This window comes from Elephantulus edwardii, unplaced genomic scaffold, assembly GCF_000299155.1.
Source record: "Elephantulus edwardii isolate Elephantulus edwardi_28Jun2011 unplaced genomic scaffold, EleEdw1.0 scaffold00038, whole genome shotgun sequence".
NCBI lineage: Eukaryota > Metazoa > Chordata > Mammalia > Macroscelidea > Macroscelididae > Elephantulus > Elephantulus edwardii.
The window spans coordinates 17,717,511-17,745,254 of record NW_006399788.1 but is presented as its reverse complement, the minus strand read 5'-3'; the positions used below and the strand labels follow the sequence as shown (position 1 = coordinate 17,745,254).

General features: G+C 37.5%; 1 protein-coding gene across 1 annotated transcript in view; it reads left to right on the top strand.

Annotated features, from left to right (window-relative positions):
- KIF13B (kinesin family member 13B) overlaps positions 1 to 27,744 on the top strand; it is a 326,452-nt gene that overhangs the window by 215,898 nt on the left and 82,810 nt on the right. The window contains exons 23-32 of the mRNA XM_006884878.1: positions 706 to 863; positions 3,453 to 3,585; positions 9,926 to 10,072; positions 10,680 to 10,709; positions 12,687 to 12,786; positions 13,542 to 13,668; positions 17,035 to 17,090; positions 19,035 to 19,159; positions 20,649 to 20,825; positions 24,050 to 24,142. Coding sequence (XP_006884940.1) covers positions 706 to 863; positions 3,453 to 3,585; positions 9,926 to 10,072; positions 10,680 to 10,709; positions 12,687 to 12,786; positions 13,542 to 13,668; positions 17,035 to 17,090; positions 19,035 to 19,159; positions 20,649 to 20,825; positions 24,050 to 24,142 — 1,146 coding nt within the window. The remainder of the gene's footprint in view (positions 1 to 705; positions 864 to 3,452; positions 3,586 to 9,925; positions 10,073 to 10,679; positions 10,710 to 12,686; positions 12,787 to 13,541; positions 13,669 to 17,034; positions 17,091 to 19,034; positions 19,160 to 20,648; positions 20,826 to 24,049; positions 24,143 to 27,744) is intronic.

Below are 27,744 nucleotides of genomic sequence, written 5' to 3'. Positions count from 1 at the left end.
CTCAGGTCCAAGAGAACTTTTTCCCTACTAATTCACATTTAATTCATCTCCTTTTTATCAAGAGAGTTAAAGCATTTTAAACAAAGAGAAGGTGATAGATACATAGAAAAAGAGAGAGATATATTTAGAGGTAAAGATAATTAACTAATGAATTAATTGTTTTCATATAAAGGTTTAAGTATAATATTAGCTCAAGATTATTTATTCCTTAGGTGTATAGATATATGTCAATTTGTGTAAGCTGGGGAAGTTTTTTAATTGTGCAATTTTTTTTGCAGTGATGATCAATATTTTCTGTCTCTGCTGTTTTTTTTCCAACACTGCTTTTTTTTTTTTTCCCAACACTGCTCTTTATTTCATGTAATAACTTTTATATGAAGACATTTCAGGCCATCATAATACTTTATAGAATTATTTATGCTTTAAAAATATACCTCCCAAAATATTGCCAACAGAAGTGAATTCAGTACTACCCTTTTAAATGAAAAAACTTTAAAAAAATTAGAGTTAAAATAGGGCTATTTTTAAAGCTAAGAATCTTTGGCTAGTTTAACATTACTATGTAAGTTAAACAGTAGCTCTGTAATTAAGGTGTTCCATTTTCTGGTTTTTTTCACCATTGATTAAGTGCATATATGAGCTTGAATATTAAGGTATTGTAAAGTTTCCAGAAATTGTTTTCTGTAATTAACTGTTTTCTTTCAGGAGTTTTCAGTAAACGTCACGGAAGACTTTCTTGAGCACCTTTCAGAAGGGGCGCTGGCAATTGAAGTATATGGCCATAAAATGACTGATCCTAGGAAAAACCCAGCCCTGTGGGATTTGGGAATTATACAAGCAAAAACACGTAGTCTCCGGGACAGGTGGAGTTTAAAATGATCTCATTCCGTTTATAATAATAAATGTTAATATTACTGCTTATAAATGTTCTGGAGATAAGTAGTATTGTCATCTACAAAGTATCAATAGAATGATTCAATTCTTTAAGGACGTGGCCTTTGAAGAATGATAGAAGACAATTCCATGTATAGATATTAAAGAAGACACAGTAACATAATTTTTAAGGCATTCGTTTCTTTTTGTTTTTAATCAATCACCTTAAGAAACAATCAAGGTATACTTTAGTATTCAGGCTTTTTACCTCTGTTTTTCATTTCCAAGTAGAAAGAAAATAGACTTATTTACTAAATTTAATTCTCTTAGAATTAAAAGATAGAGACAAATTACTTTTTTTAAGTTTTTTTGTCTAATTTTAAAAGAAAAGTTTTTTTTCACTCTATCTTAGGAAATACTAAAGTGAAGTTGAGACTTCTTGATTCTCTTATTGAGCTGATGAAAGATGCTTTTAAGTCATTAAATTGTACCTGTTCAGTCTGTATGCTGAGAACATAATTCATGGATCTGGATCCTATGAAGAGGAATGAGACGTCAATATTGAAGAAGACTCATCAACAACCTGCATTGTTTGGATGATACAACCTTACTTACCGAAAGTGAGGAGTATTGAAATCCTTGCTGCAGAAGATCAAGCCATCAATACAGATCAATACAGATTCCATGTCAACATCGAGAAAACAGGTCCATTGGAAAAAAATGCTTAAATGTGGTAGCTATTGGAGAGATAAAAACCAAAACAACAATAAGATATCATCTCACCCCAGAAACAGTAGCAAAGTTCAAAAGGAAAGCACACAACAAATGCTGGCAATGATGGGAGACATTGGAACTCTCATACTCTGCTGCTGGGAATGTAAAATGCTGCAGTCACTATGGAGGGCGGTCTGGCACTTCCTCAGAAAACTGGACATAGAAATACCATTTGACCTGGCTGTCTTGGGAATATACTGTAAAGAAACTTGAGCCATGACTCAAACACGTATATGCACACCCATTTTTATCACTGCATTGTTCACAGTAGCAGTGAGATGGAAGCAGCCCAACTGCCTGCCGTTAAACAGATGGAGAAAAAAACCTGTGATATAGTCACAGAATGGAATACTACTTAGCACTGAAAAAAGCAGTGAATGTATAAAACACTATACAGCGTGGTTGAGTCTGGAAGATATTATGCTGAGCAAAATAGCTCAGTCACAAAAGGACAAATACTGCAAAATACCACTGTCATAAAATAGGATTGACACATGAGGTAGAGGGGAGAATAAGAAAAGAGTGGGTAAATAATGAGCACTGCATTGGAACAGATGAAGGAAAAGACTTGTGAAAGGAATGTATCTTTAGGCATTATATATAAGACAACATTCTGGAACAAGAAGTATATTACAAAGTGAAGTGGGGTGAAGAGGAGGAAAATGTGCATCATTGAATGATTAATTCAGCCTTTCTGTAAACTTTCATTAAAATCACAGTGGGGGAAAAAAAGTAAAGATCCTCACGACAGGCAGCAGCATGATAAGTAGAGAAAAGAGTGAAACTCAGTGATTTTCTCTTCTTTGGATCCACCATGAACACCCTTCGTACCAGCAGTCAGGAGGTTAGGAGATGTATTGCTTTGGGCTAGACTGTCAGGGACCTCTGCAAGATACTGAAAAACAATGATGTCAATTTAAAAACTAAGTTTAAAACTCAAGTTTTTAAATGGATTCAGCCCATGGTATTTTCAATCCCTTGCTATACATCTGAGAGCTGGACAATGAATGCAAGAAAAATTAATACCTCTGACTTGTGTTGGAGAAGGGTGCTGATAATCATTCAGACAGCCGAAAGAATGAAGAGCTGTGTTGGGGGAAAGTGCAGTCAGAGGGCTCCTTGGAGGCAAGGAGAGTGAAACTTCATGTCTCATATTTTGGACATGTTGCTTGGAGAGGCTATTCCTTGTAAAGAGACAGCATGCTTGGAAATGTGGAGGGTCAGCAAGAGTGAGAAAGACCCTCAAGGAGATGGATTGATACGGTGACTGTAGCAGTGGTCTCAACTGTATCAGTGAAGATGATGATGGCACAGGACAGGACAGGATTCAGGTCTGTTGTTTATAGAATCACTGAGTTTGTTGTAACCAACTCGACGGCCCATAACTACCACTTCAGTTTATCTATGACAGGATAGCCACTAGCTTCTATGAACATATTTATATTTTCTGTAGTTACCTCTGTGGCATAAATTTATAATTACCTTTTAAAAATTATATACTTATTTTATTAGGATGTTAAGCTCGTGTAACTTTGATTTTAACTAAAGTCACCAAACCAGGCTTGATTATTACTCATTGAGTACTTACGATTCTCTCAGTTATTCTGTTAGTAAATCATTTAGTGTTTGTTCTCATGTGAAAAGATTCTAAGCTGCCTTTATTTCTTTGTTTATGGACATTTTCTTCTTTGAGTTTCAGTTATCATGTGTTTATTACAATATTGTAATAATACCCATTGTCTAAATGTACAACATAATGAAACATATGTGTATGTGATTTTCAAAGAACTTCATCTCTTTTCTAGATGGAGTGAAGTCACCAGGAAAGTAGAATTCTGGGTTCAGATCTTAGAACAGAATGAAAATGGTGACTACTGCCCAGTGGAAGTGATTCCTGCCAAAGATGTGCCTACTGGAGGTATCTTCCAGCTCCGGCAGGTAATAAATTGTGAATGTTGTCATTTGTACATTCAGTTCTCTTATATTACTATAAAAAGATAAAAGGTCTATGTACTGATAAAATCAATCTTGGAGGAAAACAGGAATGAGACAGAATGGAAAGAGGAGTAAAATATAAATGGATAAGTCAGCTGAAAGGAAAGGGTATTAATATACAATAAAGGGTTGATTCATTCACTCTGATTGCTGTCAAATCAGAACCAACATCTAGCTGACCTTCCAGCTGGTTTTCAGAGGCTATAAATCACACAGGTGATTGTCCATCTTTCTCCCCCGGAGAGCTGGTAAACTTGAACCACTTGCCTTTTAAAAAATTTTTTATTCTCTAAAGCTTAAAATAGAGCTCCATCTACCTGAAATTTCATTGATAATGAAATCTAGACCAGTGAAATTCCTGTCTTGTATTAAAATTTTTACCTATCTCAATTATATTTTCTTTCAAAAATATTATTGCTTTTAATATTTTAGAATTAGCTCTGTTAGCATTAAATAAGAAAAACAGATGAGCATTAAAGAGCAAAACCAAACTTTAGAATTGTAGAAAATAAAGCATACATTATTATAAAGTGTTAGAATTCTATTATTAAGAACAAGCCATGTGACTTGATAGAATAAAAGGATCTCAGAACCCCTCCTTCTAAGATGCAGTTCTGGTTTTACTGCCTTGCTGTTATGTCCATGAGCAAATGGAATAACCTCTTGAGTCTTTTTCTCCTTCACCTGTACCTTGGAAATCATCATCATTCATATGATTGGTGTGAGAATTTTGATAGGTACTGTGTATGTATAAAAAGCATAGTGCTTCATCAAGTTGGAACCAACTCAGAGCTGACATTTCAACCAGTGTTCAGAGGCTGTAAATCTTACCAGAGGGAATTGACCATATTTCTCCCTTGGATTAGCGAGTGGATTCGAACCTCCTGACTTTTGAGTGGGCACTGCAACTCCTAAATCACTACACCCCCAGAGCTCCTTGCTTGAGACATTGGAATGTTAAATAAATGTAAGCAAGTTAGTTACTCATGCTAGAGATTCTGCTAGGAAAAGATCTGGCACGGGCTGATTATTAATGTCTGCATAACTTACTAGTAATAAAGCCAGGGAATCATACTTTATACTTTTATACTGTTCAATGGACTTTACATTTACATGTGATTTAGATGTAACTCTCAGTATATTTTTATTAATTCAACCTATATAGTAGACTATTAGGAAGCTATGGTGACCTAGTGGCAAAGAGCTGTGTTACAATTCCGAAGGCACACGGTTTGAGGCCCCAGCTGCTCCACAGGAGAAAGATAGACAATCTCCTCCCATGTAATTAACTGACTCAGAAAACCCTTTGGAGGGTCAGCTATGGGTCGGTTCCGACTCTGTGGTACACAATGACAACAGTAGTAGAATATTCTATCCTTTGGTTGTTTTCAACCTTTAAAACAATAACAAAATAGTGGATGATAATAAGGAATCATTTAAATGAAAGGAGTTATATACATAAGGTGAAATTCTTAAAGATGTGAAGAATATATTTTTCTGGAGTCTGTCAGATTTGTACATCTTTGAATGACTTAGAAATCCATTTAGTAGGATATTTTCTGTGGTATAGTATAAAAATAATATTTAAATATTTATCATGCTTCTTACAGTGTATATTTAAAGATGTATTGGGCTTACTAGCAGGGGCCTTTAAAAAAAGAAGTTAAAATGTAAGTCTTGAGCTCATTACTGAAAGAATCACTGGAAGAACTGGAAAGATATTATGTATGCAGATTGTTGTCGCTGTTAGGTGCTGTCAGCTATGACTCACAGCGACCCTGTGGACACCAGATTGCAACCTTGCCCTACTCTGTGCCATCCTCATCTTCTCTAATGCCCTTGAGCCCATTGTTACAGTCAGTGTGTCAATCCATGTGTTTGAGGGTCTTTCTCTTTTTCTCTGACTCTCCACCTTTCTAAGATGATGTCTTTTTTATACACAGATAGCAAATACAAAGATATAAAGACTGGAGAAGCAACATGCAGGAGGTTCTGGGAGACAAAGAAGAGGTCATAGAAGCATGTTAATGTGGACCTTGAATGACATGCTCATTTGAATTTAAAATGTTTACATTTTTAGACATGCTGGTCTTAAACAGGAAAATTATCAAATAAAATTGGTTTGTTTATTGTACAGTACCTTACTGAGCTATATGTGATACGATAGTCACTATGCCGAGGTTTAGGTCTAAATGGGTAAGACTAATACAGGTTGTTAATCTTGTATTTAAAGACTAATGCAAGACACTGAGATTAATTACAGAATTCCACAAATAGATATAAAAACGCAGCTGTGCTAAGTTCTGTTAAGTGCAATTCTTTATGAAAATTTGCAATGAGAATAATTGGCCTACCCCAGGATAATTAGAAAAGCTTTCCTGTGGGAGGAAACACTGAGCTGAGATCTCAAGAGAGTTAACTAGGAGTTAACTGAGCAACTTGGAGAGTGACTGCAGAGAACATGGACAAGGGCTGGTGAAAGAAACCTAGAGGCGGCCTTGTGTCAGAGAGCAAAGCACGAGGTAAGGTTTGAGACAAGGCAGTGAATAGTATAGGATCTTACAGGTGTAGCTGACACTGCACTTAAATTCCACAAAATTCACTTGAAAAAGCATATTGAAGGGAAGCAAAAAATGGATAGGGGCAAAGTAATTAAAACAAAACACAACACACTTATATGACACCTAACTTAGTTTGAGTTATACTAATGGTAAAAGAAGAAATGGAGAAAAACAAATGTTGGAAGACATTTAAAGTTTCTAAAATCGGTAAAGGGCTGAAGGTGCCATGATTGTGCAACTGGCAATGCCATTCATTGAGGTAGCACCACTGGAGGAGACCAGATTTGATAAGAGCATTTAAGGAGCCTTTGAGGGTCTAAAAGGAGATGTTGTAAAATTTGGACCTTGGAGATAAGATCTAGGTTGAGAATAAAAATATAGGACTTATATGTGTAAGTGTAATTAAAATGAGGGTGAAGATGGTATTATCAAGATGGAAAGAACATAGTGTGAGAAGAAAAGAGGGCCCAGGCCTCAGCCTAGAATAACAGTAATGAACTGGTAGAGATAGCTAAACCTACAAAGAATACTTGAGCATAAGCATGTAGACATGAAAGATGAAAATCAGGAACCAGGCTATGTCAAATAATCTTAAGTATTTGATGAGATTGAGCAAAATAATTTTTATAAATTTGGACAGCTTTACATTTAACGTAAGAAATACTTGGCATCATTGTGGTAATTTTTTTTAGATATCGTCTAGACCAATCTACCGAAAATCTTATTAAGTTGCTAGTGACAAAACTGAAATTAGAGTTATGGACCATTACTATTAGATTTTACCATAGAGACTACTGATTTTGTGGCTAAAAAATGACCAAACCTTAGTACTTATGTGAAGTGTAAACTAATAGTTTCAGAGTATTTTTCAGAGCCTTTTTATGGAACATTAACACAGTCCAGGATTTTTTTTCTTTTTCTTGAAATAGCCTACTCAAAATTCATATTTCAACTATCATACTTAGGCAGATACTCAAAATAGATCACATTCTATCTTAGGGGCAAATCTCCCAAAACTAGTCTGTGACTAAAGTATTTTAGGCAATTAAAATGTTTTCTGAGGAACTATCTTAATAAAAATTCTGCTACCTAGTACTTTTCCTATTTCAGACTCCACCTTGATCTACCAGGCCTCTGGGTCGCATTTACCTATTGGGGGTGGGGAGTAAGCTGAAGTCCCTGCTTACTGGCCCCTCTCTTCCCTTCTGAAATTCCTGTTTCGCATCTAGCTCTGCCCTCCACGTGTGCCCCAATGATTTCAAACTGCATAGTTCAAAATTGGAAAGGGTGTATGCCAGGGATGTGTCTTATCATGCCTTTTCAACTTATATGCAGAACAGATTATCCGGGAGACTGGGCTCTATGAGTAGAAGTGTGGCATCAGGATTGGAGGAAAATTCATCAACAATCTCTGCTTGCTGAAACTGAGGAGGACCTGAAACACTTGCTGCAGAAGGTCAAGGACTGCAGCCTTCAATATGGATTGAGGCGCAATATCAAGAAGACGAAAATTCTCACAACTGGGCCCATTGGCAACATCAGGATAAATGGTGAAGAGATTGAGATTGTTCACAGCTTTAGTTTGCTTGGCTCCACAGTCAACACTCTTAACACCAGCAGCCATGAAATTAAAAGATGTATTGCAATGGGAAACTCTGCTGTTAGAGACCTCTCCAAAATGTTGAAGAGCAGTAATGTCACTGTGGAGACTAAGGCGCATCTGATACAGGCCATAGTTTTCTCAGTTGTATGCTGTACGTCAGAGAGTTGGACAATGACTAGGGATGATAGAAAGATAATTGATTTCTTTGACCACTGGTGCCGAAGAAGAGTGCTGAATATATCATGGACTGCTAAGAGAACAAACAGATTTGTCCTAGAGAGGGCGAGACCAGGCTGCTCCTTGGAGGCAAGGATTCTGAAGCTTTGTCTGACATACTTTGTACATGTTGCAAGGAGGGACCAGTCCTTGGAGAGGGACATCATTCTTGGGAAGGTGGAAGGACAGCACAGGACAGGAAGACCCTCGATGAGGTGAATTGATCAGTGACTTTGGTAACAGTGGAAGGTGTGTCAGAGACAGTGGGACTGGCACAGGACAGAGCAGGGTTTAGGGCTGTTGTCACAAACGACTCGACAGCACATAACAACAATAACCTGGTACTTTGAGAAAAATATTCAATCAGAAGACATCTGAGGGAGCTCTGGTAGCATAGCCCTTTGGTTGCATTGCCAGCTAGCAGACATTGGTTGTTCATTTCCTCAACTCTAACTTGATAGGGCCAATCATTATCCAGGATTTTGTTGTTTCTTTGTTTTGTGTTGGTATTTTTTTTAATGTAAAGCTCTTGACAGTGAAGAGGCTTTGCCTCATATACTTCAGGCATTTTGTTAGGAGATGCTATTTCTTGCAGAGGGACATGATGCTTGGAAGGGTGGAGGGTCAACAAAGGAGAGGAAGACCCTTGATCAAGTGGATTGGTACAGGATAGAACAATGTTCAGATCTGTTGTTTATACATTTGCTATGAGTCGTACTCAACTCAATGGCAACTAACAAAAATGGCATAAAATTATAGAATCAACTGTTTTTTCAAATTCTGTTTTTGGTTCTCACAAAGTTGTAAACCAAATGTGTTGTCAGTAACTCTGGGATATCTAGAATTATTTTTTTAAATATTTCATTACAAATATATAAAATGTCACGTAGTGTTTATTCTGAAAATATGCTAAAGAAGGGACAACTTTCTGCTCAGTTCTCGAATATGTATTTTGGTTTAAAATTATTTTTATTTTGAAAATAGTACAATACTTTGAAGATCACATTCTCATTTCTGTTTATTTGTTTAAAATATCATACTGTGTATCCTGTGAGGGAGCTTTGGCCTCATGGGTAAGGAGTTTACATGGCTAACCCAAAGGCAGGTGGCTTTTGTCTACCAGCTCTGTGGAAGGAAGATGGACAGTTGCCTTCCATGCAGTTAAAGCCCCTGAGAACTCTCTAGGGAATCAACTCTGAGTTGATTCTAACTTGATGGCACACAACAACAACATATATTCTGTGTTAATATGAACTTAAAAATATAGCATTATTTTAGCTACTTTATTATCTGTATCACAGTTTATTTCAACAGTTTTCAATAGTACATATTAATTTCAAAATACTTTTTTACTCTTAAGAATGCTTTAGGGAAATTTGGGTCATATCTTAATGTGCATGCATTTACTTTGAACAGATTCCTATAAGCTGAGTTGCTAGGTCAAAGGACGCTTACTTTTTAAGGATACTTCTGTCAGTTTATATCCCAATCAGAAGTCATTGAAATTGCTTATTTTCAGAGTTTTAGATAATACTGGGAATTACCATGGAAAGAAATAATTGCAGATCAAAATTTATCATGATTATATTAATATGTATGTATTTGCTTGTCATTGATTGGTTGAGAAACATTTTATTTAGAAGAACCTTTATTAGAATGTTTTCTTTTAGTATCTTATTGAAAATGTACAAGCTATCTTTTTACTATTGCCCAGGAACTTGCTTAAGATGTGATTTTCCCAGATTAATTTTTCAATTTATATTTTAGTACTTAAAATGTAAGCTTTAGTAAACTGGTGTCTCTGAATTTAAATGTTTTCACAATATCAGCCAGTAGAGGTCTCTCTAAACCAATTTTCTTTAAGAAATTGATTTTTATAAAGCCTTTAAAATTGTAAATACAGGGTCAATCCCGACGGATTCAAGTTGAAGTGAAGTCTGTACAGGAATCTGGCACATTACCATTAATGGAAGAATGTATATTGTCGGTTGGCATTGGATGTATCAAAGTTAGACCGCTCAGATCCCCCAAAATACATGAGACTTTTCAAGTAAGTTTTTGTGTAGATTAAGTTCTTTTTGAGAGATGAAACCAGAAAAGAGATTCTTTGGAGCCTGTTAAAAAACTGCCTTCTTGCAGTGTATCTTTTCATTTTCTTGTCATGTCTTCTCTGTGTGTATGCATGTGTTTTGCATTTGAGCAGAATCATTGTGGCAGATAGTTGATTTTTACTCTGGTGCATGGTAAACTGGGGGTTAAAACATTTCTGCCACCAGAAACAGTGCTTAATAGTAATTAACCTCCAACTTCCCTCTACCCCCACAGCATAAACCCCCTACCGGCTTATAAAGACTGTTTGCCAGCAGGTGTTTGATTTCCCCTGGTGAGTGGGCGTAGAAACCCAGCAGGAAAAGTATTGTACTGGTTGTTGAAAAGGTCATATGAGTATAGTTCACTTTCCTATGGAGGCTCAAGATTTTACTCCTGAGTTTCTAAAAAATTAGAAAACCAACAGTGAAAATGAGGGAGAAGTTAAAATAGCTTATTAATTAAATTAGAAAAGAAAATATGTAGAAAGATTCTGATTGTTTGTGATAGCCTGATTCCTACATAAATAATTACTATGGTTCTACATAACATGTATTCTTTTCTTTTAGGAGGAAGAGGAAGATATGGACAGCTACCAGGTAATATAATACCTGCTGGCCTCAATCACATAAGATTGGTTGAAGTACTAAATTAAAGATATTACATCTTGCTGTAGTGCTCAATGATTATGCAAATAAACATTCAAATAATGCTTTTTCTTAAATTCAGATGGAATAGAAAACAATGAGTACGGTTTAATAAATGATAAAGTACAGTCTGTTAGATGTAGGAAGATTAGTGCATTTATTCTAAAGACATTATTTATGACTGTTGTTCTTTTCTGTGAACTCCAGTGGGCTATTGGACAAGGAGTTTCACCAACAGTCTCCTCCTATAGGATCCCAGGTTCTGAAAACCCCCTGGAGGGTCAGCTATGTTTCAATTCTGGCTCTATGGCGATGGCTTTTTATAGTTGACCTGTTCTAACTGTTGGATTTTTTTGGTTCCATTCCCCGAGGATCCTCTTTGGATCCTCTTCTTTGGACTATTTCTTGAGTGAAGTCACCACTCTTTTTCACTGTTGTACTTGACATATATGACACTTGAGTCAAGTTAAACCCCCAGATATTTTTCATACTTTAAGATATATATTCCTTTCTTACATCTAGAGTCATATACATAGTTTTATTTTTCCTTTCCGTTTACCTAATCTCCTGCAAGATTTTGTTTAATGTATGTTAGATTTTTATCTTGTTAGTCTTGGGTCATCCTTTAGGATTGTCAGAACTGCTTGAATTCTGATTATATCATCCAGTATAGTCACTCTTCTGGTTTTGTATCATTCTAATTTAATAAAAATGTCTGCTTTCCTATAAGCCACTGATAAAATATTGTATCAGATAGGGTTAAGCACAAGAGTCCTATGACGCAATAGTAGAGACTTAATTTTAAGCTGACATTATTACATTAATTTCTGTCCTTTAAATGTGCTATTTCAGTCTTCTATGATTGAACATAAAATACATCTGTTATGCTTTCTTCCATCTTGTCCATGAGAATGTCATAAGCTATTTGGTCAAATGCCTTAGTAAAATCCAGATATGCTGTATCTACAGCATTCCACTGACCTACCCAGCCTTGTAACTCTATTAAAAAAAGGAAATGAAGTAAGATTGGCATATGTTCAGGTGTTGACTGGTAGAGTTGTTGGTCTGTCAGTCACACACAAACACACATACACACACAGATACACAAACACACTTCCTCTCTCGCACTCTCTGCAAAACAAAACAAAACAAAACAAAAAACTAGACTAGTGAGACCTGGAGAAGGCGGAAGGCAATAAGTAATAAACTTTAAGAATATTTATCAACTTGCTATGAGATAGAAATTAGAAGATCAATGTGTAGTCTATGTGATTTTTATCCAATAAATAAACCTCTTAAAGGCCTTGTTGCAAGTGATAGAACCAATAGATGTAAAATTGGCTTTAGGTCCCAGAGGATGGTGTTTCAACAAGAATCTTACTCTTAGAAAATATTGAATTAAATTTTGAAAGTTTCTGTTCTGAATTATGGTTGGAGTTAGTGGGTAGAGGTAATGAAAACAATTATGAGTTGTGCTGGAGAAGAGTATTGGGTACACCAGGGACTGCTAGGAGAACAAATGGGTTTATCCTAAAAAGGGTGGGTGAAACCAGACTCCTCCTCAGAGGCAAGAATTCTGAAGCTCCATCTGACATACTTAAGGCATGTTGCATAGAGGGACTAGTCTGTGGACAGGGACATCATGCTTGGGAAGGTGGAGGAACAGTGCAGGAGAAGAAGACCCTGGATGAGTTGGGCTGACTCAGTGACTAGGGTAATGGAGGTAGGTGTGTCAAAGACATTAAGGTTGGCAAAGAATAGAGCAGGATTCAGAGCTGTTGTACATAGGGTCACTATGAGTCACAAGCAAATCCATGACACATAACAACAACAATGTTTATAATATTTTAGGTATGATAGAGTAAGCATTAGTTTAGGATTTATTTTCTTGACATTATATTTAGTATAATTTAACATTTTTCCTTGTAGGACAGGGATTTAGAGAGACTACGTCGAAAATGGCTGAATGCATTAACAAAACGACAGGAGTACTTAGATCAACAACTACAAAAGCTTGTCAGCAAACATGGTATGAAAAACAAATTGAATATTTTCTTCTCTACAAGATGAATAGATAATGTGTCCCCATTTGCAGCTATATAAATAGAGCAAGATGAGCATGTGATTAAGGGACTGGCCAGAGAACATAGATGTTACTCTTTTGTTCTGTATCCTATCCTTTCAAAAGAACACTTGTTTATCTATTAGATGTAATATCATTTTATAGCCACTGACTCCTTATAACAAGAAAGAGAAAAGATTACACTGGCCCTCAAAAATAAGGCCAGGGATGGGAAGGGCGTAAAATGAATAAATAGTCACTTACATAGTTGGGTACAGGGAAGGCAGTATACAATAGAGGGTTGATTAACCACTGTAATTTACAGCAATAATTGTAATTAATGCTATAAAACAAAATGTGAAGGAGTGATTGACAAACCAATATAATTTATAACCTTTCCCTCAGATCACAGTAAAACTTAAAAAACCCCCAAACTAAGTATGCTAATAAAGCACTTGAGTTTTCTGATTCATGAACAAATCACTCTTTTCTGAATTCCATGGTAGGCTTTCTATGACCTGAAGATGACCTCTCTGAGAGAATATATAAAACCTCTCCAGCTTCAGTTAGTTGGAGTTCCCCCCCACCCCAGATAGTGGTAATGCAGGAGTAATACATTTTCAGCTAGCTCTCACCGACCAAAACCTGAAGTAGGTTTTCACTTAGGATAAAAGTATAAAGAGTTAGAGTTCTGCACCTGATTCCCATTGTTTATATTTTAGATAAAACAGAGGATGATGCTGACCGAGAAGCTCAACTGCTAGAGATGAGGTTGACCCTAACTGAGGAGAGGAATGCGGTAATGGTCCCCACCGCTGGCAGTGGGATTCCAGGGGCCCCAGCAGAATGGTATGAACATTACAGTAGGCTTTCTGAAATTCTAAACAAATTGCCTGATTTCGATGTGAATTTTGCCTGTTTTAATTTGTGGGAGATTCATACATAATAGCGTATGGGGAAAATGGTCTCTGAATTAGAAGAAGTGTTAAATTCTTTTCATGTGTTTAATAACTATGGCACAGAATGGCATTTCTTAAATAACATTGTTATTGGCAAATATAATTAAAATTTCCGAGAATCTAAATCAATATTTAGTACATTGCACTTACATTTTTCCTGAGTTAATAATGTTAATTATTTGGGGGTCAATACCTTAAAAGACTGACACAATTAGATTATGTCCTCAGGAGCTCTTTAGGTTTTGTGCTAACTGACACAATTAGATTATGTCCTCAGGAGCTCTTTAGGTTTTGTGCTAACTTAAACTGTACTGTCAACAAATGTCCTGTGACATTATATAGACATTAAAAATAGCCACATAAGTCTCCCAAGTGCATAATTTTATTACAAAGCAAGTTTTTTGAACTTCAACTATAAACAGGTTTATGACTGCAGAGATCACAACCAATTATGGCTATCCTTGAGAAGAATGAGAATTTAAGAATACCTGATTGTGCTCATGTGCAAGCTATACTTGGACCAGGAGGCAGTCATCAGAACAGAGCAAGGAAACACTGCTTGGTTCAGAATCAGAAAAGGAGTGCATAAGGGATATGTCCTAGTACCATACCTTTTTAGTCTATATGCTGAGCAGATCATTTGAGAGGGTAGACTTTATGAGGAGGGATATGACATTAGGATTGGAGGAAGACCCATCAACAACCTGCATTATGCAGATGACACAGCCTTACGTGCTGAAACTGAGGAGGGCCTAAAGCATTTGCTACAGAGGATCAAGGACTGTAGTTTGCAATATAAATTGAAGCTCAACATTAAGAATAGAGAGACAGGAGAATTGGAAAAATACCCCAGAAATTGACTAAATAAAAACATTAATAAAAAGTTATAAAAAGAAAAGAAAATGAAGATTCTCACCACTGGGCCAATTGGCAGCATCATGATAGATGGAGAAGAGATTGAGATTGTTAACAATTTTGACTTAGTTCCACAGTCACCACAGTCAAGAAATCAAAAGATGGATTGCAATGGGAAAAGCTGCTGTCAGAGATCTCTCCAGAGTACTGAAGAGCAAGCATGAGCATGTCAGTCTAGAGACTAAGGTGTTCCTGATCCAGGAACTTAGCAGTTACTTGCTATGCATCAGAGAGCTGGACAGTGACCAAAGATGACAATAAAAGAATTGATACCTTTGAGTTGTGATGCAGGAGAAGAGAGAGGACAAACAGGTCGGTCCTGGAGTGGGTGAAACCAAGACTCCTTTTCACATACTTTAGGCATGTAGCCATGAGGGACTAGTTTTTTGGAGAACAGAATATCATGGTTCGAACAGCTAAGGGGAGAAGATGGATCAACACTATAACTACTGGGGTAATGAGGGTGGGTTGCATCAGAAGGAAACAGAGGGTGAGATTGGCTCAGGATGGAGCAGGGTTCAGAGCTATTGTGCATTGGGTCGTTAACAGTCATAGTCACCTGGACAGCACTTAACTACAAGAACCTCTAGTATCAGAGACTTTGATAATTATACTAAAGGCCTTGGTGAAAAGAAAGGACAGTTAAGTCTTCTTTGTATGTCTAATGTTAAATATCAGTAACATCAGTAACTATGAGCAAGAGCCTATGGTGATGAAGGAAGAAGTTCAAGCTGCTTTGAAAGAAATAGCAAAAAATAAGGCCCCAGGAATAGATGGTATACCAATTGACAGATTTCAGCTAACAGATACTGCCCTGGACGTGCTCACCAAGTTGTGTCAAGAAAACTGGAGAACAACCACTTGGTCAACTGACTAGAAGAGATCGATATTTGTTCCCATTCCAAAGAAGGGTGACCCAACAGAGTGTGGAAACTACAGAACAATATCATTGCTTTCTCACGCAAGCAAGAATTCTGCTGAAGATCATCCAAAAACGATTAGAACAGCACATCAGCAGAGAACTCCCAGAAGTCCAGGCTGGGTCTAGAAGGGGTCGTGGTACTAGGGATATTGTAGCTAATGTTAGATGGATCTTGGCAGAAAGCAGGGAGTACCAGAGGAATGTCTATCTGTGCTTTCTTGATTGTGCAAGTACGTTTGACTGTGTGGATCATAACAAACTGTGGCTGACTCTGAGGAGAATGGGAATCCCAGAACACTTGATCTTGCTAACGCGAAACTTATACTTGAACCAAGAGGCAGTTGTCAGAACAGAGCAAAGAAATACTGCATGGTTCAAAATTGGGAAGGGCGTACGCCAGGGATGTGTCCTGTCTTCATACCTTTTCAACCTGTATGCAGAACAGATCATCCGGGAGGCTGGCCTCTATGAGGGGAAGTGTGGCGTCAGTATTGGTGGAAGATCTGTTAACAATCTGCGTTATACAGATGAGACAACCCTGCTTGCTGAAACTGAGGAGGACCTGAAGCACTTGCTGCAGAGGGTCAAGGACTGCAGCCTTCAGTATGGATTGAGGCTCAATGTCAAGAAGACAAAGATTCTCACCACTGGGCCAATTGGCAGCATCAGGATGGATGATGAAGAGATTGAGATTGTTCACAGCTTTAGTTTGCTCGGCTCCACAGTCAACACTCTTGGCACCAGCAGCCAGGAAATTAAAAGACGTATTGCCATGGGAAAGTCTGCTATTAGGGACCTCTCTAAAGTACTCAAGAGCAACGGTGTGTCTCTGGAGACAAAGGTGCGTCTGGTATAGGCCATGGTCTTTGCAATCAGTTGTTATGCATCAGAGAGCAGAGCTGGACAATGACCAAGGAGGATAGAAGGAGAGTTGATGCTTTTGAGCTTTGGTGTTGGAGAAGAGTGCTGAAGGTGCCATGGACTGCTAAGAGAACAAACAGATTCATCCTGGAGAGGGTTAAACTGGACTGCTCCTTGGAGGCAAGGATTCTGAGGCTTCATCTGACATACTTTGGTCATGTTGTAAGGAGAGACCAGTCCTTGGAGAGGGACATCATGCTTGGGAGGGTGGAGGGCAGGCACAGGAGGGGAAGGCCCTCTGGGAGATGGATTGATTCTGTGACTGGGGCAATCGGGATGAGTATGTCGGAGGCAATGAGATTGGCATAGGACAGAGCAGAGTTTAGGGCTGTTGTACACAGGGTCGCTATGAGTCGTAAGCGACTCGACAGCACATAAGAACAACAACAACCTCTGAATTATTCCTATTGTCTGTCATAGCTCAGGATGTGTTAGAGCTATACATGCGGCTAAGAAAATCTGTTTTATTGAAGTTCCCATTTGTTCTTTATGTTATAGGACTCCGGTGCCTGGAATGGAAACACACATTCCTGTTATATTCCTTGACCTAAATGGTAAGTTATGAGATGTTTTCTGGAGACCTATTTCTTCTGACAAACTAGTTTCCAAATAACACTTTGATTCTGACAAAATGTATCGTTAGACAGTTCTTTAAAATGAGAGTGCATTTCATGTGTACCTGAGAAGGTTGATGCTTAATGAAAAGTAAGCTCGTTTATAAGAATAATAGTCTTATAATAACAGTAATAGGTATTTCATCATGGTACCCTCTCATATTTTGTTATGATGGCAGTATTGTGTGCAGGTTTGACTCTCCAATCACTTTAGGATGATAGTAATGTTTTTCTGTACTTGATGTATTTTCTTCTTTTATGGTTAGGGGAAGATTTCTCTGGAAAAGGATTAATAACTAGCAATTGTTATGTAATAACATACTTTATTTGGTTTCTTCCTCTGATGTTTTCTTAGCAGTATCTTAATAAATTTCTAGCTTTATCTTTGGGTTCATGTGGCTTCCATCCCTGCTTTCTTTGTTTTAAATTATTTTTCTCATTTTTTTACCTTCCATGTAGTCTACCCCCGTAGCGAAAAAGAAAAAGGTTAGAAGGTAGATTAAGAGGTTAAAATAAGTGAGGACTCAGAAGTTAGTCTTCTAAAATCTCTAAACAGGGACCCAGTATGAAGATTATCCTGAACAGACAAGCTTGGGTATTCCTTAGTCTTTTTCTTCCACTGAAACAGAAATGAGTCATAAACACATGTTTAGCATCTTGTGCCATTTAACCATTAGTAATACTTAGCCCCTTTTCTACCATCTGTGGATATGATGGGCTGATCTTGTTATGTGCTGTCAAGTTGCCTGCACCTCATAGTGACCCCATGTACAACAGCTCTAAACCGTGCCCATTCGTGAGCCAATATCGTCTCCAGCAGACCCAATCCCACTTCACCAGTCACTGAGTCTATCCATCTCATCCTGGGTCTTCCTCTCCTGTGCTGACCATTCTCCTTTCCAAGCATAATGTTTCTCTCCAAGGTCTGGTCCTTCCTGGCCACAAGCCCAAAGTATTTGATACAGAACTTCAAAATCCTCACCTCCAAAGACCAGCTGGTTTCATCCTCTGACACAGTTTTACATCTTGTTCTCATTTACCTGGGACACTGAGGTTTATTTTAATCCTTCATGTATTAGGATTCCTAGATGGGTGAGACTAGGGAGAGAGCAAAGAAGTAAGAAAATAAATAAGAAAAATGTAAGAAATTCAAAGAGAAGATTGGAACCTTATTCAGTATTATGAACATTCTTGGTCCATCCAAACATATATATTAGAAAACAAATTATGTATGCCTAATCACAAGATTAAGATGCGTAAGGAGTTGGGAAATTGACTTGAAATGGAATAACTGCTGGTATGCCAAAGGGAACCTTCTAGTTCTAACTCATGTTGCTAGCCAGTTAAATTGATCCTTTTCTTAAACTATTAGCTAACAGACATCACTGTTCTTTATTTCTCATTACTCTCTATACCTTTTAAATGCAATAACCAGGAGCAGTGCAATAGGTAGGGGACTAATAATCCTATCATTAATATTTATGAACTATAACTTGCAATAACCTCTTGGATGTCTTGGCTTTAGGTGCTGTCCATGTGAAATAAGTCATAAAGGCAGGAGATTGGATAAGATAATGTTGTCTTTTATAACATCATTAATATTTTTTAAAAATTTGATATTAATTTGCCTACAGAATTTGTATACATTGTGTTTTACACCATTCATTCACATTTTGTTTCATTGGATTAGGTACTTTATTTAGGAAGTTTTTATCTTTAAGGTATGTGAACTATTTAATGGTCATCATCAGTGTTACAGAAGATTTCAGGGCAAAAAGCAAATGCAATTTAAAGCTGAAGAATTTTAATAATCACATTTAAATTTAGCTGATAGAGGTTATCTTTTAAAATGATCTCAGTGTTTAATGGAATTTGTGCTTTTAGCTGATGACTTCAGCTCTCAGGATAATCTTGATGACCCAGAAGCTGGTGGCTGGGATGCTACTCTCACTGGGGAGGAAGAAGAAGAGTTCTTTGAACTGCAGATTGTAAAACAACATGATGGAGAGGTAAAGACAGCACTCTTCTGGAAGTTCAGCTCAAAAACAATTTAATTATCCTTTCCTTTAGTGTATATAATAAATTCATACTTATGTTTCTCAAAATACCCAAGTGGAAACCATTCACTGTGACTTCTAGAAAGACAAAAACTTGAATATCACGTTACACCCATACAGCTGCTTAGTTTCTTTCTTGGGAGAGAATCTGTATTCATGTTTGTAGTTCATATCAACATTGGTGGATTTTCCAGATGAGCGACTTAATTCTGTTCCTCAACCAACATGAGATAGAAGTAAATGCTAGTGAGTTCAGTAGAGATCAGATGACATTGTCTTTGAGATTTGCTTTGTAACTCTTCAGTAAAGGATTTTTCAGAAGAAAGAAAAAATAGATGAAGCGCATGCAGCAAAATCTTAATAGTGGTTGGATTTGAGTGATGCTTATACAATGGGAGAAATGAGGAATGTATTCACTAGTTTTAAGCATGTTTGAAACAATGTATTACAAAATCATAAGGAAAGAAGGTTGTTAGGATGCACTAAGGACACATTATTACTTATTAATATTCCTGACCAAAAGACAGAATTTGCAGGGAGCTCTGGTGGCCTAGTGGCAAGAAGCTGCACTGCAATCCCAGAGGTATGCAGTTCAAATCCACCAGATACTCAACTGGAGAAGGAGGGGTAATCTCCTCCTGTACCAGTCAGATCTGATTTGATGGTGCACACACACACACACACACACACACACACACACACACAGAGCAAACCCAAAATTTGCATCTAGTTATGAGGGAATAAAAAGAATAACCCAACTGATAAGTATTCCATAAAGCAGTTGACTTTTACCCTTTGAAAAAGATGATGTCATGAATAACAAAAACGGGAACTATTGCAGGTTATAGTGGACTAAAAGAAAAGACAGCTTACTGCAATTTATGATCATGTTTTGGGATAATTGGAAAAATTTAATTTGAACTCTTTGATAACAATATTTAATTGATGTTAAATTTCCTGAATATACTAGCTCAGTGGGTAATGAGAAGAAGTTTGGCTCTTAGAAGGTAATTGCTGAACTATTTAGAATGAACAATAATATGCTTGCACTTTACTCTTAATGTGGTTCAACAGAAGTACTAAGTGTGTATGAGATTGGGAGGAGGGAGGAGAGAGAGAAGCAAACATGTTGAAATGTTTGTAGTTGATGGGTATAAAAGTATACAGAAACTCATTATATTAAATTTGCAACATTATGTTTGAAAAGTTTTCAAGATAAAACAATTTTTAAAACTAGCAAGGCAAAAATATTTTGCTCTCTACTTCGTAGACTAGGGTGATTGAATCTAATATTTCAGTGTTTTCAGGTCAAGTCTCATAGTTCAGGTTACTTGTGATAGACATACATCATGTCAACTGGAGGTGAAGTGGTTTCATTGAGAGAGTTTTTGTTTCTAATAGAAGACTTTTGGAAAAGTAAAGATTTCTGTCTTCTCTGCAGGTGAAAGCAGAAGCTTCCTGGGACTCTGCAGTCCATAATTGCCCTCAGCTCGGTAAAGGCACGCCCTCGGATGAACGACTGTTCCTCATTGTGCGAGTGACAGTGCAGCTCAGCCATCCAGCTGACATGCAGTTGGTGTTACGCAAAAGAATTTGTGTCAATGTTCATGGCCGGCAGGTGAGTCATTAATCCTAGTTGAAGAAATGACTTTAATGACAGACCCAACTAGAGGACAAGGCCACAGAATGATTGCTTTGGCCTTCTGTCCAGATACACTCTGTAATTCAGTGAGGGTTATTTGGTTTTGGGTTTTGTTTGTTTTTTTCTTTTCAAGGTAACTGTTACTATTGTAGGAGCACTAATGGCTTTGTGTTTAAAGCATTGACTTGCTAACCAGCTGTTTGATGAGAGAAAGATGAGGCAGTCTGGTCCCCTGGAAGATCTATAACCTCAGAAACTTCGTGGAGCAGTTTTGTTCTGCCCACGGTTGAGTCAGAATCAACTCAGTGGCAGCGGGCTTAGTTTTGCTCTGGCAATTGTTCTATCACCATGCTTACTCTAGTTCCCTAACATGTCATCCTTGCTTCCTCTTGGACTGAGTCTGTTTATGCTTTATTCACAAGTTATAGTCTGGCTTTCAGGAGACACAGAGCTCTGGCTTTTTAGTTTGGTTCCTAGAAGATGAAGCAATTGAATGGCAGATCCACTGTTTGTTCATTAACATTATGTTTCTTACCCTGCCTTTTCGTTCTTTTAAAGTAATTTTGTTAATTATTTGTTGTATCTGAAGAATGAATGCTATCAAGTGAGTTATGGATAAAGTGATGATTAAGAGCTAGTTCTTCTAGATTTGTTACAGTGGATACTTCTGTATCTACCCTATGTGATTACCCTATGCAGCGACCGTGTATATGATTAAGTGCTAGTGCTCATGAAGAACAGTGAGGTTACGAGAGAGAATAATGATCAGACTAAGGAAGTCGGGGAAGGTTTCACAGAGGAAGGTGCCATTTGCCTGGTGGTTTAAAAATGGAGCTGGATGGTCAGAGCACGAAGACAGGTATTTCATAGAGAAAAGGAAATAGAATGCAGATTAAGGGGGGAAAGGAAGAGGTGTGGCAAGCTTGGGAAACCGAGAGAGGCATAGTTTTGATAAGAGTATGAGCATTAGAAATGCAGTTGCAGTGGGATTATGTAGGGCCTTGTATATGTGGGAGTTTGGTAGAAAACTTGTAGGTAAGGATCTAAAATGTCATTGGTTTTAGGAAAAGAACAGTTCAGAAGGTTTACTTTAATAGTTCTTTTTCATTGTCCTTTATTTCACTTTTTTGAGACAATCACTATACTGAATAAAAGCAGGACAAATAGAAACAGGACTTCACACTAGTTAGTATCAGTGCAACAAAATTGAAAAAGCCCTGAATTTACAACATAATCGTATTCCAGAATGAAAACTAGAATGAGAAAGCTAATAGATATAAACCCTTAAATTAGAAACTCAGAAGAGGTGTAGTGAATTCTTCCAAAAGCCTAATGTACAACATTAATTTATTCCACAGACTAGGAGAGTGACACGTACCTAACAGCGATACAGTTGGCTACCATATGAGCTGGGCAGCATTGTAACCAACTCTGCCAGTCAAGAGATTTGTTTGCTATGCAGGACTGCCCTTGTTTTCTCAAAAGGAGATAAAGTTTCTAGCAGAAATGCACAGTTTTTTCATTTTTATTATCTTTTGGTATACTTACATTTAATAGATTCAGATCCATTTTACTTTTCTTCATTGGTCAAGACAGACCTAGGAAGACCTGGGCTGAATCCCTGCTTGAAAAGAAATCTTTTCATTTAAAAGAGCACAGTCATGGTTGACAGACTCCTAGATGTAATCGCCACCCTTAAAAATTAATCTTTACTTCTAAATGTCACACTGATATAAATCTTTGAAATGAAGACTGGCATTAATGCTGTTAAAATTGCAGCTCTTTAGCTTGGCAATCCAGCATCAATAAAATCCAGGTCAGCGGGTTAGCTACAGATGTATGTGGTGTGTGTCTCATTCACTCACTCTCTCCCCCCTTTCTCATAAGTCTAGAAGGAATTGGAAAAGCTCTGCAGTTTTTAGGTAGCATTTTAAGTTATTTTCCCTTTTAGAATTGGATATCCTGGTCAGTAGATACTGAGACTTCCCTGCCAAAGCTGTCATCCCTACTGAATCATGAGCAGAGAAATTATATTGTGGAGTTACCAAATTTTTACTTTTTCCCTTGTTTTTGTGGGAGAAAGGAGTTGTCAGATTTTTTATTGGTTACAGTGATGTTAAATTATTTTACAGTACACCATTTCCCCTCCCAACTTCAGTATTTCTTTCCTAAAAATTGCTTCATTATGGCAAAAATAGGGGCTTTATTAATCACTTAATACATACATGGCAACCTCCCTAGTCCCATACAAATAGAAAACAAAAAAGTAAAGTAATGATAGCTTTCACACACCCTCCAATCCCTAAGAAAAAACCTATAGCTATATTTCAGTCAGAAATTTACAGTAGCTCACCCAGTACTGCACTGCTGGAATCAAGAGAGTAAAGGGGTGAAATAAATGGTATATTTGCATGCTGAAGGTCTAAAATATTTTTTTAAAGTAATGTAAAATCACTGAGTAGGAAAGAGATGATTGTGAAATTATGTATTTCTTAGATCATAGAGCTTTATTTTTCTTTTGGGTGTTTTCACATATTTCTGACTTTTCTTTTGCATGGGGTAAAAGGGTCAATGCCAATTTAATATTCTCTTCTTATCTTTATTCGCCAACTGTATTCTGCTCTCATCTGTGCTCTCTTCAACCTCTATAGGATGTTCAGTCTTAGCAGCGTCTATAAATGAGTCATCTATGCATTAATTCAACAGTTCAGTTCTTAACTGTGCAAAGAGCACAGTCAGCATAAACAATGACCATGCACTCTTAAATCATTCTTCATAACGATCCTGCTTTGGTTGAGAATTTAATGCCCGAACTTGTCAATATTCATGGTACATGATGTCTATTGTGCTGCCAAAAGCAAAAAAAAAGCAAAATGTAAGACTCACCAGTCTTTGCTATTGCTTGTCTCTTAGTTAGAAGGTCATTTCATTGTGTGGGTGTCAAATGTCTTATTTTTCTGACAGTTAGGTAGAATTTAACTAAATGCCTGGTGTCAGTCTCCAGAATGAAAAAGTCTGTATTTTTTCATGTGTTGAGAATCCTTCAGCCATCTAATAAATTGGAGAAATTATATTTGTCAATTTGCATTCTCTCACTTACTTGTTCTCTTTTGGTAAGAACAAGTGTGTTATATTTTCTCCTGGCTCTTGGTAAGCACAGTTTTCCAGGTGGACAACTCTGTCTTTTTGTTTTTCTCTAGGGTTTTGCTCAGAGTCTTCTGAAAAAGATGTCTCATCGAAGTTCTATTCCTGGCTGTGGAGTCACTTTTGAAATTGTTTCAAATATTCCAGAGGTAAAGGATCATGTGAAATTTAAATATACTAAAAATAAAGTGTTTGCTTAATGAGCTAATTCTCTGAGAAGAGTCACCTATACATTAAAATATATAGAAAAATGCAATAGATTTTCAAAATAACTTTCTCCTAGTCTTAACTTCATTGACAGTAAAATGTGCTTGTGACTTTAAAGTTCTGATTTTAATCGTGTTAAAGGGTATGTTTGATGATTGGAAAAAGACGTAAAATGAGTAGAACTTGCACTGCCAACACAGAGGCACGTGGTTTGAATACACTAGCTGTCCTGGAGGAGAAAAATGGAAAATATTATCCTTATTAACTTTGAAGACCTGTTAGAGAGTCAGCTATGAGTCAGTTCTGATTTGATGTAAACATATGCAAAACAGTACCAACATTATAGCCCAAGAAGGGAGATTCCACTAGCATAGAAATGAAACTCTTCATTTTGAAATCAAACAAAAGTCATGTTTTATTACTCATCAGTGGAGGGAACTTGGGTAAGTTACTTACATTCTACACTTTCTCATTTGCCAAATAAGGTTAATAATACCTTTGCACAGATTTTTTTTCTTTAAAAGACAGTGTATATGAATTGTTATACATATGTTGTTGTTATGTGCTATCAAGTCGCCTGCCACTCCTAGCGACCCTATGTACAACAGCCCTAAACCCTGCTCTACCCTGTGCCAGTCTTACTGTCTCTGACACATGGACCCTCATTCCCCAGTTACTGAGTCAAATTACCTCATCAAGGGTCTTCCTCTCTTGTGCTGTCCCTCCATCCTCCCAAGCATGATGTCCCTCTCCAAGAACTGATACCTCCTTGCAACATGTCCAGAGTATGTCAGACGAAGCTTCAGAATCCTTGCCTCCAAGGAGTAGTCTGGTTTAACTCTCTCTAGGACAAACCTGTTCCATTTTCTTAGCAGTCCATGGTATATTCATTACTCATTTCCAACACCACAACTCAAAGGTATCAATTCTCCTTCTGTCATCACTAGCCATTGTCCAGCTCTCTGATGCATAGCAGGTGATTGCAAAGACCATGGCCTGTATCAGGCACAACTTGGTCTCCAGACTGACATCATTGCTATTCAGTATTTTGGAGAGGTCTCCAACTGCAGACTTTCCCATCGCAATACGTCTTTTAATTTTCTGGCTGCTGGTGCCAAGAGTGTTGACCGTGTCACCCAACAAACTAAAGCTGTTTACAATCTAAATCTCTTCACCATCCAACATGATGCTGCCAATCTTTGTTTTCTTGATACTAAGCTTCAATCCATATTGAAGGCTGCAGTCAGTGAAAGAGAGAAAAGCCCCTAAAGAGAAGGACTGACACAGTGACTGCAGCAATGGGTTGAAGTGTGTCAGAGATGCTGAGGATGACCAGTATAGGTCAAGATCAGATCTGTTGTTCCTAGGGTCTCTATGAAGCCAATGCTTCAGGTCTTCCTCAGTTTTACCAAGCAGGGTTGTGTCATCTGCATAACGCAAATTGTTGATGAGTCTTTTTTCAATCCTGATGTCACATTTCTCCTAATAGAGCCCATCTTCCTGGATGATCTGTTTTGCATATAAATTGAAAAAGTATGGTGATAGGACATATCCCTGGCGTAACCCTTCCCAGTTCTGAACCATGCAGTGTTTCCTTGCTCTGTTCTTATGAGTGTCTCCTGGTCCAATTATAGGTTTCACATTAGCACAATCAAGTGTTCTGAGATTCTCATTCTTCACAGAGCTGGCCACGGTTTGTTGAGGTCCACACAGTTAAATGCATTTGCATAGTCAATGAAACATAGACATTCTTCTGGTACTCCTTGCTTTCAGTCAAGATCCATCTAACATTAGCTACAATATCCCTTGTAGAACAGACCACACATTACTCATATGCAGGTTTAAGCTGAAGCTAAGGAAAATTAAATTTACAGGAACCAAAATATGACCTTGAATCTATGCTACCTGAATTTCAAAACCATTTCAGGAACAGGTTTGAGGCCTTGAACACTAATGAGTGAAGACCAGATGAATTGTGGGAGGATATCAAGAAATCATACAGGAATAGTGCAAAAGGTCATTACAAAGACAGAGGAGGAAGAAAAGACCAAAATGGATGTCAGAAGAGCCTCTAAATATTTCACTAGAGTGCTGAGAAGTCAAAGCATAGGGAAGAAATCAAGATATTAAGTAGTTGTACAGAAGATTTCATTGGGCAGTGTGGGAAGACAAAGTAAAGTATTATAATGAAATGTGCAAAGAGCTGGAGTCAGAAAACCAAAGGGGCTGAACTTGCTCAGCATTTCTTAAGCTCAAGAAACTGAAAAACAAATTCAAGCCTCGAGTTGTCAATATTTAAGGATGCTTTGGGCAGAATATTAAAGTATCCAGGAAGTATTGAAAGAAGATGGAAATAGTATACAGAGTTATTGTAGCAAAAGGAATTAGCAGACACAGAAGAATTTCATGAAAGAGCGTGTGAGCAAGAACCTGTGGTGATGAAGGAGGAAGTTCAAACTGCGTTGCAAGAATTGGCAAAAAACAAGGCCCCAGGAGTTGATGGTATACCAATTAACATATTTCAGCTAACAAATGCTGCCCTACATGTGCTCACCAAGTTGTGTCAAGAAATCTGGGGGACAACCACCTGGACAACTGACTAGAAGAGATAATATATTTGTTCCCATTCCAAGAAAAGGTGATCTGACAGTGTGGAAATTATCGAGCAATTTCATTAAGATCACATGCAACCAAGATTCTGCTGAAGATTATACAAAATTGACTGGAATAGCACATCAACAGAGAACTGCCAGAAGTGCAGGCTGGGTCCAAGTATACTTTTCGCATTAGCACAATTGAGTGGGATTTCCCATTCTTTTCAGAGTTACCCCAGTTTACTGTGATCCATACAGTCAAATGCCTTTGCATAGTCAAAGAAACCCGATTAGACAGTCCTCTGGTACGCTCTGCTTTTGGCCAAGATCCATCTGACATTAGCTATAATATCCCTGGTACCACAGCCTCTTCTAAACCCAGCCTAGACAATAAATTGTAATTGCCATTATTATAATTCTACAGTTACTATTTTTTATTCTTTTCGTGCACCAATAGAGATACTTAAGAAAGTCAGGCAAATAGAGTTCAAAATGACCCTCGTAGAAGCTTTTTGAAGGTTGTGGCTTAGATGTAATTCCTGATATTGAACCACCCGGCTTAGAAAGATTTATCTACCCAAGCACTGGCACAGCTGTGAGATGACAGCTTCCTCATAGGACTGGGAGTTTCTTGCATGGCAAAGGAGAATTGAGGTTTCTAAGGAAGGGACTCTGGACAATGTAGCCTGAGGTTACCTGTATCACTGTATCAGAAGGAATTGGCTGACACAGAAGAATTTCATGAAATGACATAGGAGCAAGAGCTTATGGTGATAAAAGAGGAAGTTCAAATTGCTCTGAAGGAATTGGCAAGAAACAAGGCTCCAGGAGTTGATGGCATACCGATTGACATATTTCAACAAACAGACACTGGCCTGGATGTGCTCACTAAGTTGTGCCAAGAAATTTGGAGAACAGCCAGCTGGCCCACTGACTGGAAAAGATCGGTA